We start from the raw sequence: 16,310 nt of genomic DNA, 5'->3' as shown, positions 1-16,310 counted from the left end.
CCACACAGGACGCACAGGTGAGTGGTGCGGCATCTCACGGGGTGACAGGGCTCCAGAAGTGATCGCAGGGGAAGGAGGGACCGGAGCACAGGGGACGGGGAGGGGGCTGGCAAATTCAAACAAGGGAGGTGGGGGGGGAGGGGGATTAGCCAGGCCCCCTGCAGGGGGGAGGGGTTTGGAACAGAGAACGGTGGTCCAGCTGCAGATTTCAGAGGCTCCGTGTGGCCGCTGCGTGGAGCAAACCCGGCCGGGGAGCAAAGGCAGAGACAGGGAGTCGCGATGGAGGCTTGGACCGGGGCGGTGGCCACGGGCACGGTGAGAAGCGGTGGGATCCCGGACGTATCGTGAAGATGACACTATAACCGTCCCGCTGGTTCAATGTAGGAAGTAAGAGAGAGAAGGGGGAAGCCAGGCTGGGGCTCAGGCTCTCGGCCTGGACGGCCGTGGGAGAGAAAAACCACCCACAGAGACGGGGGTCCGGCCGGAGGCCTGAGGCCGGGGGGTGGGGGCAGCGATGAGGGGTCGGGCACCCCCCCCCCCCCGGGGTAGTGCAAGCAGCCTCTGGCCACCCAAACTGAGATCCGCGGTTGGCCCCTGGCTGCCGGAGGCTGGAATCCGGGAGAAAGGTCTGGGCGTGGGGTATCAGCAGCCAGGACAAAGACGCCCCTGGCTGCTTGAGACTGGCCGAGGCCCCAACACATAAGACAAAGGAGCAGCTGGCCAGGAGGTAAGGGAACAGACATTTCAAGTGTCTTAAGAGTCCTTCTGGGAGCTTCCAGAAAAGGTGGAAGGAACTTCGCCCAAAATGCCAGGAAGCAAACAAGGGTCGGGCCACTCCTGTTCCTTCCCCCTCCCCAGCAGGGACAGGAAGACATGGGGCGGGGGAGGGGAAGGGGCAAGAGACTGACAGCCAGGCCTCGGACCACCAGGGTCCCGGACCTCTGGGTTCAGGGAGGTTCTGGGCAGGCCGAGCGGCTTCACGTCAGGACCAGAAGCATCCGGGACGCCCCGTGATCGCCAGCTGTAAAGCTCCAACGCCAAGAACGGACTGTTTTGTTTCTCTTTGGTTTCTGCCCCTGCCAGCCATTCCCAGGGCCAGTGGAGGCCAAGGTCACGTTTGACAAGGGAAAACGAGGTACGGGAAAGAACTTCTCCTTTTGTTTCTCGGGTGGTTTTTTTTTTTTTTTTTTTATTTTGGCCCTAACCGTACAACTGAATTCTCTGCACCAAAAACATGTTTACGGGGCCAAAGCCACTAGATCTTTGTGGCAAAGGGCAGGGGCACCAACTCCTCCACGACTGGGAACCCGAAGCCTGTCCGCGGCAGCCTCGTGCCGGAAACCAGCCCTGGGGGTGGCCGAAGAGCCAGGGGCCTCTGTGCCGCTGACCCAGGACAGCAGGTCGACCCACAGACTTTGATGGAGCAGACGCGCTCGTGCGGGGTCTCCAGGGCGACCAGGACGTGCCCCAGGGAGACGTGACGGAGCACGCCTTCGACACCCACTCGGGACTGGCCTCTGCCTCGTTTGCTGTGCCCGACGAAGGCCGGCACAAGGCGGTTCCAGGTAACTGCACGTAACCGCGTTCTGGCTAATGACGCTGACTCACTGGGTGCAGGTATTGGCAGGTGTTAGTCATTCCAGGAAGGGACGGGGAACATTTCACGGAACGGGAAGAGAGAGGCCCGCGGAACACGCCCCTGGTGCCGGGCCGAGGGGAGGCCGGACTGCGGCGGGACTCGCGGCCACACGCGTATGCGTGCACCCAGCACGCGCGGACACGCGTTAACATGCGTGCGCGAGCGTGCCCGCACGCATCGCGATACGCACGAGGCGACTGCGATGATGGATGATGTGCGCACGTGCGGATGCGTGAGGGCCGCGCGTGCCACGCCTCCCCATGCGCGCACACGTCAACACACGCGTGCACACACGCCCGCACGCGCGCACATCTATGCCAACACGGGACACCGCGATCCCTGTTGACCCACGTGCTCCGGGACGGGCTGCACGTGCCAACGCGTGTTCGCGCATCACCAGTCACGCGTGTGCCATGAGCGCACGCACGCACACGCCAGCATTTGCGCGTGCGCGCGCGCGCACACACACACACACACACACACACACCCTCGTGAAGCCAGAGCCGAAAACAAAAATAAACCAGACTCCGGGAGACTCAAAATAGCCCCCGGTTTCCAGCTGTCACCATGGAGTAAGAAGGTCTCTCGTGCGCAGGGAGAGAAACCGAGTTCCGCTGCGGGAAAGAGGAAGCAAAACAGGACAGACCCAGCGCGCACCTGCGATCCCAGCCACCCCGGGCGCCCACCATCGGCCACCACAGATCAATTCCATCGCTTTGCCGCACGCGGCCAGGTGCTGGGGGGGGCGGGGGGGGGCCTGCAGGAAACAGCCCAGGAGCGATCAGCCTGTGACACCACGATGCCCTCCAAGATTGACCTGCGGCCTCCCGGAGCTCCGGAGGGGGCGCTGGCCGGCGTGCGGGGCTGGCCCAGCAGACCCCGGGGCAGAGGCACGAGCCCACCCTGAGGGTTGCTGGGACGACGGGCACCAGACGGGCCGCCTTCCCCAGCTGGCCTGGGCATCTGTGATTCTAGAACACAGCCCGCTCCATCAGACCGGCCTACAAAGATAGCCACGAGGCGCCCTGTACCGACAGTTCGGGGGAGGTGCCGATAAGGAGGAAGGCCTGAGCGGACCCCGCTGCGCACCGGCCGCGCAGGCAAAGGCGAGGTTGGCCCAAGCGGGGAATCCGGGAGGGGCCTGCCCTACCGCGAAATATTGACAGCAGTCAATACAGACAGCAGGGAGGCCGGGCCTCCGGGCCAGAGGCCCTCTGGACTGAAATCCTGGTTCTGCCATTTCAGCCGAGTGACCTGGGGCAAGGGACTTCACGGCCCTGTGCTTCTCTTTCCCTCAGGAACGAGAGGCAACAGGCGCTGTTCGGACGCAAAACGAAATGATTTAATACGTGCACAACACTTCAAACCGCGTGTGCCGAATACATTCACTGCCTGTCGTCACCCCCCACCTTTTAACTGATGGGCAGAGGACATTTGCCAAAGGGCACAAGGCCACCCAGGGGCAGGGCACGGCGTTCCTGAGGCTCTCCGGGTGGCTCTCGCTGAGGGCAGAAGGAGCAAACTAGAGTCTGGGTCCAAGTCCCGGGCGAGGGGAGAGGGCGAGGAAACACCCCAACCTCACGGCCCTGACCACCTCTCCGTCACCCACCGTACCACGAACCCACCGCTGCTCTGGCCCTCGGGGACACTGCCGTGGGAGCGACAACGCGGCCCCTGCCCCAGCAGACGTCCACGCTCATGAGGGCGAAAGAGAACACACAAATAAACATACAGCATAACGGAGGCTACCTTCGGGGACGTGCGGGGCGAGCTACACAGATATCTCAGAGTGAGCCTTCCGGACAGAGAGGAGCACGAGGCAGAGACTCTGTGGTGGGACCAGGCTCGGCAGGCTCGAGGACATCCAGGAGATGTGCATGGCAGGTGAGCTGCGGGGCCAAGAGCGGGTGAGGTGAGAGAGGGAAGGAGGGCCAGAGTGCAGGGGCCTCTGGGCCACCGAGAGGACCTCAGTCTCCACTCAGAGTAACACAGGGAACCTTGCAGGGTTGTCAGCGAGGGGACGTATGGTCTGCTGGGTGTTTCATCAGGATCCCTCTGGCTGTCTACGGAGACCAGAGAGAAGACTACTGCACCAGTCCAAGCAGTGGACGGAGAAGGCTTTCGTGGTGATGTTGAGGAGTTGAAACACAGCTAGGTTTTGAAGATAAAGCCAATAGCATCTGCTGATAGACCGTATCAGGCATGACCCAAGATTCTCAGCTCTGTGCTCGGGGAAATGGAGGCGTCATTTACCGAGATGGAAATACACACGGGGGAAGCCTTCAGCCTCAGCTGGAAAAATTCGTGCACAAAGCACCTGAGACTGATCCCAACCAGAAAACCAACTTAAAGACAGCAGAGGGGACTCAGCTCCCCTCTGGGATGTGAAGAAGGCTAAGGGGCCCAGCAACACACACGGTGGCCCAGCAGACGAGCCCTTCCCACCGCTGGGCCTTCGCCGTTGGACCAGAGACACCCGGAAATGTACCCTTAGGGACCCTGACCGTGCATTCCTCACCCATTCAAACTTGGGACGACCGCGCATGCCAGGGTCAGTCCTAGGCAGTGGATACAAGTGTCCCCATTCTCCTGGCGTTTTCTTCCAGGACATTTTCACACGTGTGCATGCACACGCGCACACACACACACACACACACACACACACGCACCAGGCAAGGTCAGCTGGGGCAAATTACTCCCCGAAGCTTCTGTTTCCCTAACTGTTGGTGATGAGAATGAGAAGTGTCACAGAATTCCCCAGGACCAAACAAGAGGACATTTACAAAGATGGCCTGAATACTGCCCGGCACTCAGTAATTCACGATCACGCCGTCCGGCCGAACGCCTCTTGTCCACGCCTGCCTGCCGCAGGGACGAAGGGACGAGTCTCATTTCCTTCCCTGGACCTCTCCCAGTGACCTCAATCCACAGGGCTCCTCTGCCATTTGTGTCTCTAATTCACTGGGCCATTCTCTGGGGAAAGTTGTGGGTTCGTTACTAATGTTTAATAAAACACATAATACACAAATATTCTCTGTTTAAAAAAAAAGAAAAAGTTGGGGCGCCTGGGCGGCTCAGTTGGCTGAGTGTCTGACTTCGGCTCAGGTCACGATCTCACGGTTCGTGAGTTCGAGCCCCGCATCGGATGGGAGGGAGGGCTCCCACTCGATGTCCTATGCCCCTCCAGAAGTGGATACCCCAACTCGGGGCTGGGGTGCCGACCCACCACGGCCACAAGCCGTGTAAACCCCGGCAAGTTGCCGATCTTTGCTGTGCCTCCGTTTCCTTATCTGTGGGAACAAAAGCACGGTCTCAGCCTGTTTCTCAAGGCAGTGGTCAGATTCAAGTAAGAAACCAGGCACATCCAGGGTATTTCCACACACATGTAATCACCTTTGCGCTTTGTGATCGTGCCAAGAGGCAAACTACATCTGACCCCTGACTCAGAGGTGAAGTAACGTGCGAGGTCCCCAGCCAGCAAATGGCAGAGCCCAGGTCTACAACCCCCCGGGCTCCGGAAACCGTCCCAGGTTTCAAAATGCATCGCATCCCTAACTCAACCCTATCGGCAGCCTGAGACGTGTAAATCAAACCCATCAGATTAATAACAACATAACACGACAATCAATCGGTGTGGATGTGGGGGGAGTGGGCACTGTCATGCTGTTGGTGGCCGTATGAATGCTAGAGCTTTTCAGAAAGGCAATTCGGCGGTAACTGTCAAAACTCAAGCTGAACAGACTTCGCGGTCTAGAGGCTTCTATCCTGAAAATCCACCCGGCGGAGGCGTTGGTGCCTGGACGCCGAGAGGCACGTGCCAGGACATTCACTGTTCGGTTACTCCGCGACAGAGAAAATCAGCCGTCAATAGAGAAACAGGGAAATAAGCCACTGGAAGGAAAGCCACGCAGCAGTGAAACCAACAACAAAGACCGGATAGATCTACCTGTTCTGATAGGGAAACTTTTTCCAAGAGGTACGCGGGAACTGAAAAGCAAACTGCAGAATATTTACACACAGCTTAGCTCACTATACGTAACAAGTATGTACCAACGTGTACGAATACGTGCTCATGATGCGTGCACTGATGAAAGTCTAGGAAGACACAGGCCAATGACGGTGGTATTATCTGAGGAAGGGAATAAAGTGGAGGGAACTTTTTTCCTCCATTTGAATGGGTTTGTTTTTTTTTTTTTTTTTGCAAGCAAGGGCTCATGCCTTTGACATGTGGACTTCTTCCGTGAACCAAAAAGCATAAAAAAATGGAAATCAAAAGCACAAGGCCCGCCATTCAAGCTGTCCAGGGGCCTGTGCAGCCAAAGAAAACACCGGCGGGCAGGAAGTTCCTCCCCTCTCCTGGGGTCCCACCCGCCAGGTCCCCTGAACACAGACAGTCTTCTTCCACGGGAGGCACTTGGCCAGGGCTCAGCCGGGGCTGCCCAAGAAGTGGCTCTCACGGGCTAGGCGTTGCCTTCCTGCCCTCACGCCACTCAGTCCCAAACCAATCGCCTTTGGGAGAGTCACATAGGATGCTGGTGGCTCTCGCTCAACTTTGAGCCCGGAAATTCTAGCTGCAGGACAAGGGAGGACAATGTCACTCTCCGCTTCGGAAGCCTAGCGTTCGAGTCGGGAATCAGGAGGCACACGCGTGTGAGCTGATACACGTGGAACCGACACCCAGAACCTGACCAACGTCCACACACGGAAATCACCCCGAAGTTCGGTCCGAGAAGGACGGGGCCGGTGAGGTTCTTCATCAGCTCTAAACCCCACCCGCCCTCACACTCCCCCCTCCACCACCGGCGTGACAGCGTCTCCAGGATGCACACCGTACAGGAACCGTAACATCGGCGGGCGTCTACGGAAGGCTCGCGCTGAGATAAAGCTCTCACGGCTACTCTGGAAAGCGTAGCCCCTTGGCCACTGCGGGAGAGAACAAAGCAATCTTAATGCTTCGAGGGGAGCTTCTCCTGCCATCCCCAGAGGCCAAAAAACACGAAGAGGAACTCGGCGTTCAGTGCTGCCGCCAGCCAGGATCTCCTTGGAATCAGGCTACGGGGCTTAATGGGAAAAGATCTGAAAACTAAAGAAAACAAAAACAAAAAACACAGTGTGGCCAGTATAACTACAGACAACTACTTCCCCAGAGGCCGTGGTAAAAGCCAAACATTGCAGCATGTTTGAAGATGGTCAGGTCCCAAGAAGGGACAGGCAGGTGTAGGCGGATTGTAGCCTTCACTCATCCACAGATTCATTCATTCCCAGGCATCCTGTGCTGGGCATGGGGCACACACACACCAAATGTGGACAAGTCTCATTCTTTTTTTTTTTTTTTGAGAGAGACAGACAGAGTGCAAGCGGGGGAGGGCCAGAGAGAAAGGGAGACACAGACTCTGAAGCAGGCTCCAGGCTCCGAGCTGTCAGCACAGAGCCCGACTCGGGGCTTGAACTCGTGGACCACGAGGTCATGACCTGAGCCCAAGTGGGACACTTAACCCACTGAGCCACCCAGCTGCCCTAAGGACAAGTCTCATTCTTAAGAAACCCACTTAAAGTAGCCAGCTGAGGGGGAAAAGAGAAATCAACGAGCCAGTGACATTATCCACATCTGTATCCCCGCTCAGTGTCTGGGCAAAGCAAGCCTCAGTTTCCCCTCCCCACACTGCAGGTGCTGTCTCTGGCTTCGAAGCCCTGAAACACTTTTAGCTCAGCTGCGATCCTCTCTGCAGTGTCCCTGGCCTTCCTTAACTCCAGCTCATTCAAACAGGCTGTCCAGACACCCAGGGCAGAGTCTAGTCCCAGGCCAGCTCATTTGTCTCCACGGTTGAAAGGGCAATCGTACCTAAGGTTATGAACAGAGGAAAACCCTCTGCCTCTGCAGCCTTGGGCTTGTGGCTGCCTCTGTGTCAATCTGGGGAGAAAGCGGCTTATCGCTTCCAATCTGCATCGGGAAGGCAATGCTGGCGGAGGACAGAGCATTCGGCCCCTGAGAAGGCCTTTCTGTGTGGATTCTCGACAGCAGAGAATGCTCTACTGAGCACGGTAATGGGAGACGGGGGCGCCCATGTGAGTGTCACAGAAGCACATGAATGGAGGGTTCCTGTCCTCTTGGGCGCACAGGAAACAGGCAAAGTGCGGCCCTAATTTTAGTAGACGCGGCCTCAGGCTGCTGTAGTAAAGAGGCAGGAGGGTAGCACCATAATGGGGCCACACTCCAGGCCCGTCCTGCGCCCCCGACCCCCTTAGGGTGAGGTCAGGCTCCGGGCGGTCTCTCATTCTGGCCTTCCGGACCCTGGCCCGCGCCTCCAGGAAAGTCCCTGGAAGCCTCCTTTGCCCCCCACCTCGGCCTGGGTCGCGGAGGGTACTGGGGAGGCGGCCAGCTGCCCCTGGCGATGTGCTCTGGGATCCGCCGTGCTCGGGGGGCCCGGAACCAGGGCGCCGATCCCGGCCGCAGCTCGCCGGGCCTCCGGCTGCGCGCCCTCCAGCCCCCGACCCGGCGCGGGCCCCGGCCGGCGCCCCTCACCCACCTTGAGCACCTGCTGCTTGATGAGCGTGGGCACCATCACGATCATGACGGCGCCCAGCACGGCGCACAGCAGCCCGAGGAAGCCCAGCATCGCGGCCGCCCGGCGCGCTCTGGCGCGGCTGCCCATGTCTGCGCGCCCTGGCGCCCGCCCGGAGCCCGCGCTGCTCCGCGCCTGGGTGGGGACGGGGACCGAGGCGACAGAGGCGCCGACTCCGGGGACGCGGCCCGCAGCGGCACGGCGGGGCCCGGAGCGCGGCGCGCGGAGGAGCGGCCCGGCAGGTGGCCCGCGGTCTTATGAGCCATCGCCGGCGCCGCTGGACCGCCCCCCGGGCCGCCCGGGGCACCGGGATTCGGGCGCGCGCCCACTGGCGGGGGCGGAGGGGCGGGGCCCGCGCGGCCAGGGGGCGGGGCCGGGGCGGGGCGCGGATCGGACGGTCCGGAGGACACGCCCCGCCGTGGGGTGGGGGGAGTCTCGCGCCCCACGCCCTCGCTTCCGTTTCCGCGGGTGGCGGCGGGGGAGTTCCGCCGTCCGCGTGCAGGGGCGTCGGCGGTGCCCGGCTCCCCCGCTCGCTTCCCTTCCCCTCTCCGCCCCGCACCTCCCTTTGCCGGCTCCTCCTCCCCCCTCGACCTGCTCCTTCTCCTCTTCTGTCTCCCCCACCTCCCCCTGCTCCCCTCCCCCTGCTGCTCCTTCTCCCATCCTGCGCCCCTGCCCGTCCTCCTCTCCCACTTCCTCTGTCACGGCCCACGTCTTTGGTCACATTGGGTAGGAGTTTCCCAACGCACCAGAAACACCAGAACCCTCCGCCACCCCCACCTCTGTCCCCGGGCCCCCCCCCCCCGTCCCATCCCCCAAGTCCCCACCACGCACACCTTCTATTTTAGCTTCGCTCTTCCCGGAACCAGCCTCGCGGACTCCCGCCTCAGTGCCCGGTACACCGCCCCACCCCCCCTCGCTTGGCATTTCTGTTCCCCCGGATATCTGCCGGGCTCCTTCCTTCACGACTGCTCCGCCACCTTATCAGAAAGGCCTTCCCCCGCCACCTTGTGCGAAATAAAATAGCGCCGGCTCTCCCAGGCCGCGCTCCCCCTTATCGCGGAGCACCACCTGGCCTGTAACACGTTCATTTGTTCTTTGCGTTCTGAGCCCCCCACACACACACACACACACCCCACCCCCCTGCGCCCCAACTGGGATGCTGTGGGGTGGACGCTTTGTCTCTCTGCCCCGTCCTGCCCCGTCCGGAGCAGCTAGAACATTGCCTGGCAGGTTATGGTTGCTCTCGGCAAGCACTTTAGAATGAACGGAGGCTGGGTACTGTGCTAAGTGCCTGACACACGGGGCTCCGTTTCCCAGATACGGAAAGGCGCCCGGAGAGGTGAAGTCAACCGATCCACGTTTGTGCCTTCTAACGAAGATGGAGACAGATGACGAGCAAGTGAACGATGGATAAGCGCAGGTAACGAGTTGGAGGAAATGAAACAGGTGACCATGGGCTCCCCGGCAGTCCTCCGCAGCCCCCCACCGCCACCCCCACCCCGCCTGGCCTGCCTCCGGGTGCCTGCGACCCCCAACCCCCACCTCACGCTGGGTTCCGGAGCCCTGACGTAGGCCGAGCCCCTCATTCCCCGACTGGGCTGCTGAGAGGGCAAGGGCCGGGCAGGGGTTACACGGGATGGGAGGCAGTGTCCTCAGCACCCGGCTAAGGCAAGCCAGCCCCTGATGGCTCAGAAAGGGGCCTTCTGAAACCCCCCTTTGACCCTGGAGGGAAGCAGCCTTATCCCGGGCCCATCCTTAAGCAGCGTGGCCTGGCCTGAGCCCGTATTTATTGGGCACCCACTGCATACCGGCCAGAGAGCCTTGCCTGGAGACCTGCCTTGTCCAGGGTGCGTGCAGGAGGGGTGCCAGGGCAAGGCTGTGTTGTCCCATGGGAACAGGTCCAGGGAAACCCGTGCTCCGGGGTTCCCCACGGCAGAGTCCTGGGGGCAAGTGGCTTGGCCCTCTCTGGGCCTCAGTTTGCTCATTTGTCACATGGGATAAGAGCCTCTCTCCAAGGGCTGTTGTGAGGATTCAGTGATTTGGAAAACTGGTGGCACTTCATGCCAGCTCCCAGGAGGCGTGAACACAGCTATAAGCCCTGTGCCGTCCCTCGGTCTGCCCCACCTGGCTCCCATCCGCGTTTCTGTCCCCATCTCCCAGCCTCTCCCCATGTTCACGCTACTCCCAGCCTCCTGGGCTTGCTTTCTGTTCCTTGAACGGCCCCAGCTTTCTTCTGCCACAGGGCCTTTGCACCTGCTGTACCTCAGGCCTACAACACTCTTCCCTCAGATCCTTCTGGGGCTCACTCCTCCTCCAGGCTTCAGCTCAAAGTCCACTCCTCAGAGGGGCCTTTACTGTTAAATATCCAAAATGGGAACACCAACCCACCGGTCGCTCTACCAAGTCACCCCATTTTATCTGAAATTGTTGTCTTCGTTTTCCTATTTACTTTGTCTCCCCCAGCTCTAGAGCAGAAGCCCTTCTGTTCTTGCTAACGGATGCACCCCCAGCACTGGGACAGTGTCCCACACGTACTGCATAGGCACTAAAGACAAAGTAATCAACTCGCTCGCTACAGCATTAAGTAATTAATCAAGTCTCTCATGGAGGAATGAATGTACTTCGTCGAATTCCCAAAGGTCTTCAACAGCCATCAGCTTTGGGGACTGTCTTACTCCTATTGACTTTGTGGTTCTTGGCAACTGACCGGTTAACTAAAACCTGGGGTCTGCCCTGGCCGGATGCCCCCACCCACTTCCTTGACACCCCTCCTCCCTCAAAGAGGCTCATTCGCCTTGACCATCTCACCCGATCTAACTTGCATTTATTACGAACTCCTCAAGGTCCAAATGTGCGTGATGCTTACCCAAGACAGGCCCAAGGACATGGCGGGAGTGAGCTTGCGTCACGGCTGGCTGTCACCTGACCAGAGGCAGAGGAGATGAAAGGCTATCTGAGACCCGTGACCCGCGATCTCACCCGAGGGGAGTCACTTCCGGTGGGGGGGGGGGTGGCCGGGGGCAGGTTTGTGGGGGTGACCTAAGGCAACCTGAGAAGCAGGAGAAAAAGCTTCATCGCACTGGAGAGAAAGACCTTGCCAGGATGAAGAAAGGCAGTAAAAACGCAGAAGAGAAAGAAAGATGAAAAGGAGCAAAATGTTTTCACCGTCGATGCCGGAGGGATCCCGTGAAAACCAAGTCAGATGACGTTCGTGCTCCGCTCCACGGTCTCCCGTGACCAAAAGACGGAGAGTGAGAGTTGGCAAAGAGGCGGGGACACTGGTGGCCTCAGACACTGCCGGGGGAGGGGGGTGTAACATGGCGCGGCCCCCGAGGAAGCCATCCCTCAAAAGGCTGGACACAGACTCACCTTAAGACCCGGCTGTTCCAGTCTGGGGCACACACAAGAGAAATGAGATCCGCGTCCACACAAACACTCGTGCCCCAGTGGCCCTTACAGCGCTGCCCGCGACAGCCCCAAGGTGGAGGTGGCCCCCGCGTCCCTCAGCTGACGAACAGGTAAATGAAAGGGGCGGTCTCACCCCACGGAACGTTATTTGGCATGAAAAGGAAAACAGTGCTGCTACGAGCCGCAGTGCGGGTGAACTTTGAAAACACGATGCCAAGTGAAAGAAACATGTTAACAAAAGACCACATAGCGTTGGGTTCCGTTCACAGGAAATGTCCAGAAGGGGCAACTCCGCCAGACAGAAAGCAGATTCGTGGTGGTCTGGGATCGGGGGGAGGGGGTGGGAGAAGGTGGGGGGGGGGGGGATGATGATATCTTTGGGATGATGACAATGTCCTAAGACGGACTGTGGTGGTGTTTGCATGACCCCGTGCAATAGACTGAAATCTGGTGAGTCGTGCCCATCAAATGAGTGCATTGTATGCTTTATGAGCTACCTGTCAATAAAGCTGTCATTGAAAAAAATCAAACATTTCCCGCGGCCCCCACCTCAGTCAGATTAAAAGCCAAAGTCCTGGGGCGCCTGGGTGGCGCAGTCGGTTAAGCATATGACTTCGGCTCAGGTCATGATCTCGCGGTTCGTGACAAGCCCCGCGTCCAGCTCTGTGCTGACAGCGCAGAGCCTGGAGCCTGTTTCCGATTCTGTGTCTCCCTCTCTCTCTGCCCCTCCTGTTCATGCTCTGTCTCTCTCTGTCTCAAACATAAATAAACATTAAGAAAAATAAAAATAAAAGCCGAAGTTCACATGACAGCCCACAAGGTCACCATCATCTCCCTGACCTCGTGTTCCTCAAACCTGCCACCTTGCTTCTGCCTCAGGGCCTTTGCACTTACCGGTCCCTTTCCTGGATTGCTCTTCTCTCAAACCCCACAGAGCTCACCCTCCCTCCCTTCGAGTTCTTGCTCAAATGTCATTGCTACAAGAACTTCCTTCCCATCCACTCTTTTTAAATTACAAACCACACCCCACAATGCTCCCTATCTCCCTTCCCTGCTTTACTTCTGCACTTATCATCTCCAACACACTACATAATGCAGACTTCATAAGGGCAGGAATCTGTCTGTTCTGCCCATGACCGTGTCTCCAACTCCTACAACAGCGCCTGGCCCACAGTCGCTCCTTAATCAATATGTATTGGGGCGCCTCGGTGGCTCAGTCGGTTAAGTGTCCGACTTCGCCTCAGGTCATGCTCTCACGGTTCGTGGGTTCGAGCCCCGCGTGGGGCTCTGCGCGGACAGCTCGGAGCCTGGAGTCTGCTTCGGATTCTGCGTCTCCCTCTCTCTCCGCCCCTCCCCTGCTCACGCTCTGTCTCTCTCGGTCTCTCAATAATAAATAAACGTTAAAAAATTTTTTTTTCAATCAACATGTGCTGATGAACACTAGCTACCGGAGCCCGGTGGTTCAAAATGCACGTCTGCAGCCAGGCTGCGTAGCTGGGTGGCCTCGGGCAAGCCGTCGATCCTCGCTGCACCCTGGCCCCCTTACCTGTGCGATAGTGATGAGCTCAACTGCGCCCACCTCCGGGGGGTGGTCATGAGCTTGAAATGAGTTCATCCCGATTACACACTCAGCAAGGTGCCAGCGCCAGATGGAATCATCGCTCTGTGCAAGCAGCCACATGCCGTCTGCCCCACCCCAGCCCAGGAAGTCTCGGTATTATCCTCAAGAGCGCTAACCGGATCGCGTGGAAAGAAAGGCCTTGACTTCAGAGAGTCCTGGTTTCCAGCGGAGCAGGGGCTGAACCAAAGGCACTCGCCGCCCGAGTCCCCGAGGGACGAATAACGGACGAGGCTCTTAGCTGAGGGAGAGGAACACGTGGAGGAAGGGAAAAGAGAGGCAGTGGGCCGGAGACGAGGCAGGGGTGAGGGCAAGGACGGGAGAAAAAGAAAAATCTCTTGAGGAAGGGGAAGCAGTCGTGTTTGGCCACAGCTGCCAGGCGAGGGCGAGGGCGAGGGCGGAACCAGAGATCACATCTGCTTTCTCCCTGCTGACTGGGCACCTGCTCTGTGCTGGGCGCCGGGGACCCAGCAGCGTACGTGACAAAGCTCGCTGGCCTTGCACAACTCCTGTCCCAGCAGACAAGCGAGACTGATAAACGATAAACATAATCATTGGTAAATTGTATAACGCGTCAGACAAGTGCGGTCCCCTCCGGTAGCCGCAGGCCACATGGGCTCCCGGGCGCCCGAGAGGGCTCAGCCCAAGCGAGATGTGTCCTAAACATGCCGGGTTGCAAAGACTCGGTATGAAGGAGAGAACATAAACGATCTCGATGTCTTTATATTGATGAACACATTCAGATACGTTGGGTTCAATAAAATACACGATTAAAACGAATGTCACCTGTTTCTTTTCGCTCTTTCAAGAAAGAGGCAGAGCGTGAGCAGGGGAGGGGGAGACACAGAATCCGAAGCAGGCTCCGAGCTGTCCGCACAGAGCCCGACGCGGGGCTCAAACCCACAAACCGTGAGGCCATGACCGCAGCCGAAGTCAGACGCTTAACCGACTGAACCACCCGGGTGGGCCTCTTTTCACCTTTTAAAATATAGGCAGGGGCGCCTGGCCGGCTCAGTCAGAGGAGTGTGCAACTCTTGATCTCAGGGTTGGGAGTTCGAGCCCCACACTGACTGTGGAGACTATTTAAAAATAAAATCTTTAAAAAAAACAAAAGCAGCTACTAAAACCTTTGAAATTGCAGATTTGTCTCCCGTTGCATTTCTGTTGAACAGCACTGTGTTAAAGAACGATCTGTGCTTGGGGGTTGGGGGGGGGGGGGTAAGAGAGCAGCGTAAGTGCCCCCGGTAAGGAGGGGGCAATGCATTTAAATGGGGTGGTTGGGAGGGCCTCTGTGAGAAGGTGGCATTTGAGCGAAGACTTAAAGGAGGTACAGGAAGGAGCCATGCGGATTTCTAAGGAAGGGCTTCCCAGAGGGAAGAGCCAGTGCAAAGGCCCTGAGGCAGAAGGGTTCCTGGATAGATTTTAACGAAAATGCCAATTTCTCATCCTGATGCAAATGACTTCTGAAGAGCTGTTTCTCGTCAACGGGCAAAAATGCCCCTCCCATCTTGTAAATAGTCGTGGAGGTCCCCAGAACGCCCAGTCCTCCCCTTGGAGACTTAGCCCAGCCCCAAGCAATCCCGGCTTCCTGCAGAATCACTCAACACTTTGCCAGTCTCCAGCCACCTTCCTTCTCTAAAAGCTGGCAGCTGAATAGTACCTTTGCCCCTGGTTCTCAGGACTTGAGATAGTGCCTCTCTGACAGGGGCTAATTCTCCAACACAAAACCACTTTCCAGGACAAAGGTGGAAGGAAGTGCGTGGGGAGAACCGGGCCAGCAGCCGTGAGCTAAGAACTCTGCTCCATTTCTGCCAGCGCACAAGGGGACGGAAGCCTCCCGTAGTTTGCTGCCTGCTGCAGACAAGAGGATGGCTCCTGACCAGGACAAGGCTCTAAAAGGGTGAGGCACGGGGCGCCTGCCTGGCTCAGTCCGTAGAGCATTGGAGTCTCGATCTCGGGGGTGTGGGTTCAAGCCCCACATCGGGCGTGGAGCCTACGTGGAAAAGGTAAGTAAATAAACAAGCAAACAAACAAATAAGGCAAAACAGGAAGTAACAAGTATTAAAGAAGATATGGAGAAAATGGGACCACTGTGCACGCTGCAGCCGCTACAGGGAAAAAAACGTAGTGGCTCCTCCAGAAAACTAAACCTGACCCAGCAACTCCCCTTCCCAGCCTATCCCCCGAGGAGCTGAGAGCTGGGGCTTGGAGAGAAGAGACACTCGCCCACCCGTGTCCACGGCATCGAGAGCCAAGGGGTGGGAACGCTCCGAGCGTCCATCGACAGAGGAAGGACAAACGTGCAGTGGAAGATGAATCGGCCTTCAAAACAAGGGCAGTGCTGACCCCCGCTACGCCCGGGACGCAACTTGAGGACATTTGTGCTGCGTGATGAAAGGCGCCGGCCGCCCAAGGACAGATACGGGATGATCCCACGTGTGTGAGGCGCCCGGAGGAGTCGCGTCCACAGAGACGGCAAGGGGGGTGGTGGCCCCAGGGGCTGGGGGAGGGGACCGGGGGGTCAGTGTTTCAGGGGCACGGAGTCTCCGATCAGGAGGGTGAGAAAGCCCTGGAGGTCGATGGAGGTGGCGCTGCACAGACACGTGAGCGTCCTCACCGCCGAGGACCCCGCTTGATATCTACACGATGGTATCTACATATCTACACGATGGTAAACGTCTGAGCCGCACAGGGATGGAAAAGGAGCCCCCACGACGCGCAGGGCTTGTGGCCTAGAGCTTTGCCGAGCGTCCTAGGAGGCTGGCAGGAAACTGAGCTGTAAAGAGGGGCCCGAGAGTCGATCTTTGATCAAGAACTGGGGAGGGAGGCAGCAGATAAGATATGGTGGGAAGGGCTTGGAGCGGGGGGAGGCGGGGGGGGGGGGGTGTTCTCCGCAGCCTCCAGATGAGAGGAGTGAGGGGCCGAGGGCCTCCCAACTGTCACCAAGCCCACCCTGGAGGGACCGCCTCCCTCCTGGGCCCGTCCTGGGCCAGAGAGGGAAGTCCTGCAAAGTGTGAGGGGGCAGCCCGCTAGCTCCCCTGAGCGACCGTCCCAGAAAGAGGACCGCCACGCAGGGGGGCAG

The 16,310-nt window shown here is 58.7% G+C and overlaps 1 protein-coding gene and 2 long non-coding RNA genes across 8 annotated transcripts in view; 2 read left to right on the top strand and 1 right to left on the bottom strand.

Annotated features, from left to right (window-relative positions):
* The window catches only part of SCARB1 (scavenger receptor class B member 1), an 84,324-nt gene extending 75,810 nt beyond the window's left edge, over positions 1-8,514 (bottom strand). For 5 of the 6 annotated variants that reach the window (XM_045457126.1, XM_045457128.1, XM_045457125.1 and 2 more), the window contains exon 1: positions 8,167-8,512. In XM_045457126.1, the coding sequence (XP_045313082.1) occupies positions 8,167-8,292 (126 nt within the window). In that variant the 5' untranslated portion in view covers positions 8,293-8,512. Of the gene's footprint in view, positions 1-8,166 lie in introns of all 6 variants that reach the window. The other variant, XM_045457130.1, reaches the window with a different exon arrangement.
* On the top strand, positions 1,480-4,664 carry LOC123587399. The gene is made up of 2 exons (XR_006707283.1): positions 1,480-1,565; positions 2,235-4,664. It is a non-coding gene; the product is annotated as an uncharacterized LOC123587399 (long non-coding RNA).
* Positions 8,515-8,616: 102 nt separating the features above from the next.
* Positions 8,617-11,001, top strand: LOC123587396. Its single transcript, XR_006707278.1, has 2 exons — positions 8,617-9,622; positions 10,666-11,001. It is a non-coding gene; the product is annotated as an uncharacterized LOC123587396 (long non-coding RNA).
* The last annotated feature ends 5,309 nt before the right edge of the window (positions 11,002-16,310 follow it).

Source organism: Leopardus geoffroyi, chromosome D3 (genome assembly GCF_018350155.1).
Source record: "Leopardus geoffroyi isolate Oge1 chromosome D3, O.geoffroyi_Oge1_pat1.0, whole genome shotgun sequence".
NCBI classification, from domain to species: domain Eukaryota; kingdom Metazoa; phylum Chordata; class Mammalia; order Carnivora; family Felidae; genus Leopardus; species Leopardus geoffroyi.
Note: the sequence above shows the minus strand (reverse complement) of the source record. Positions and strands in the feature narration are given on the sequence as shown.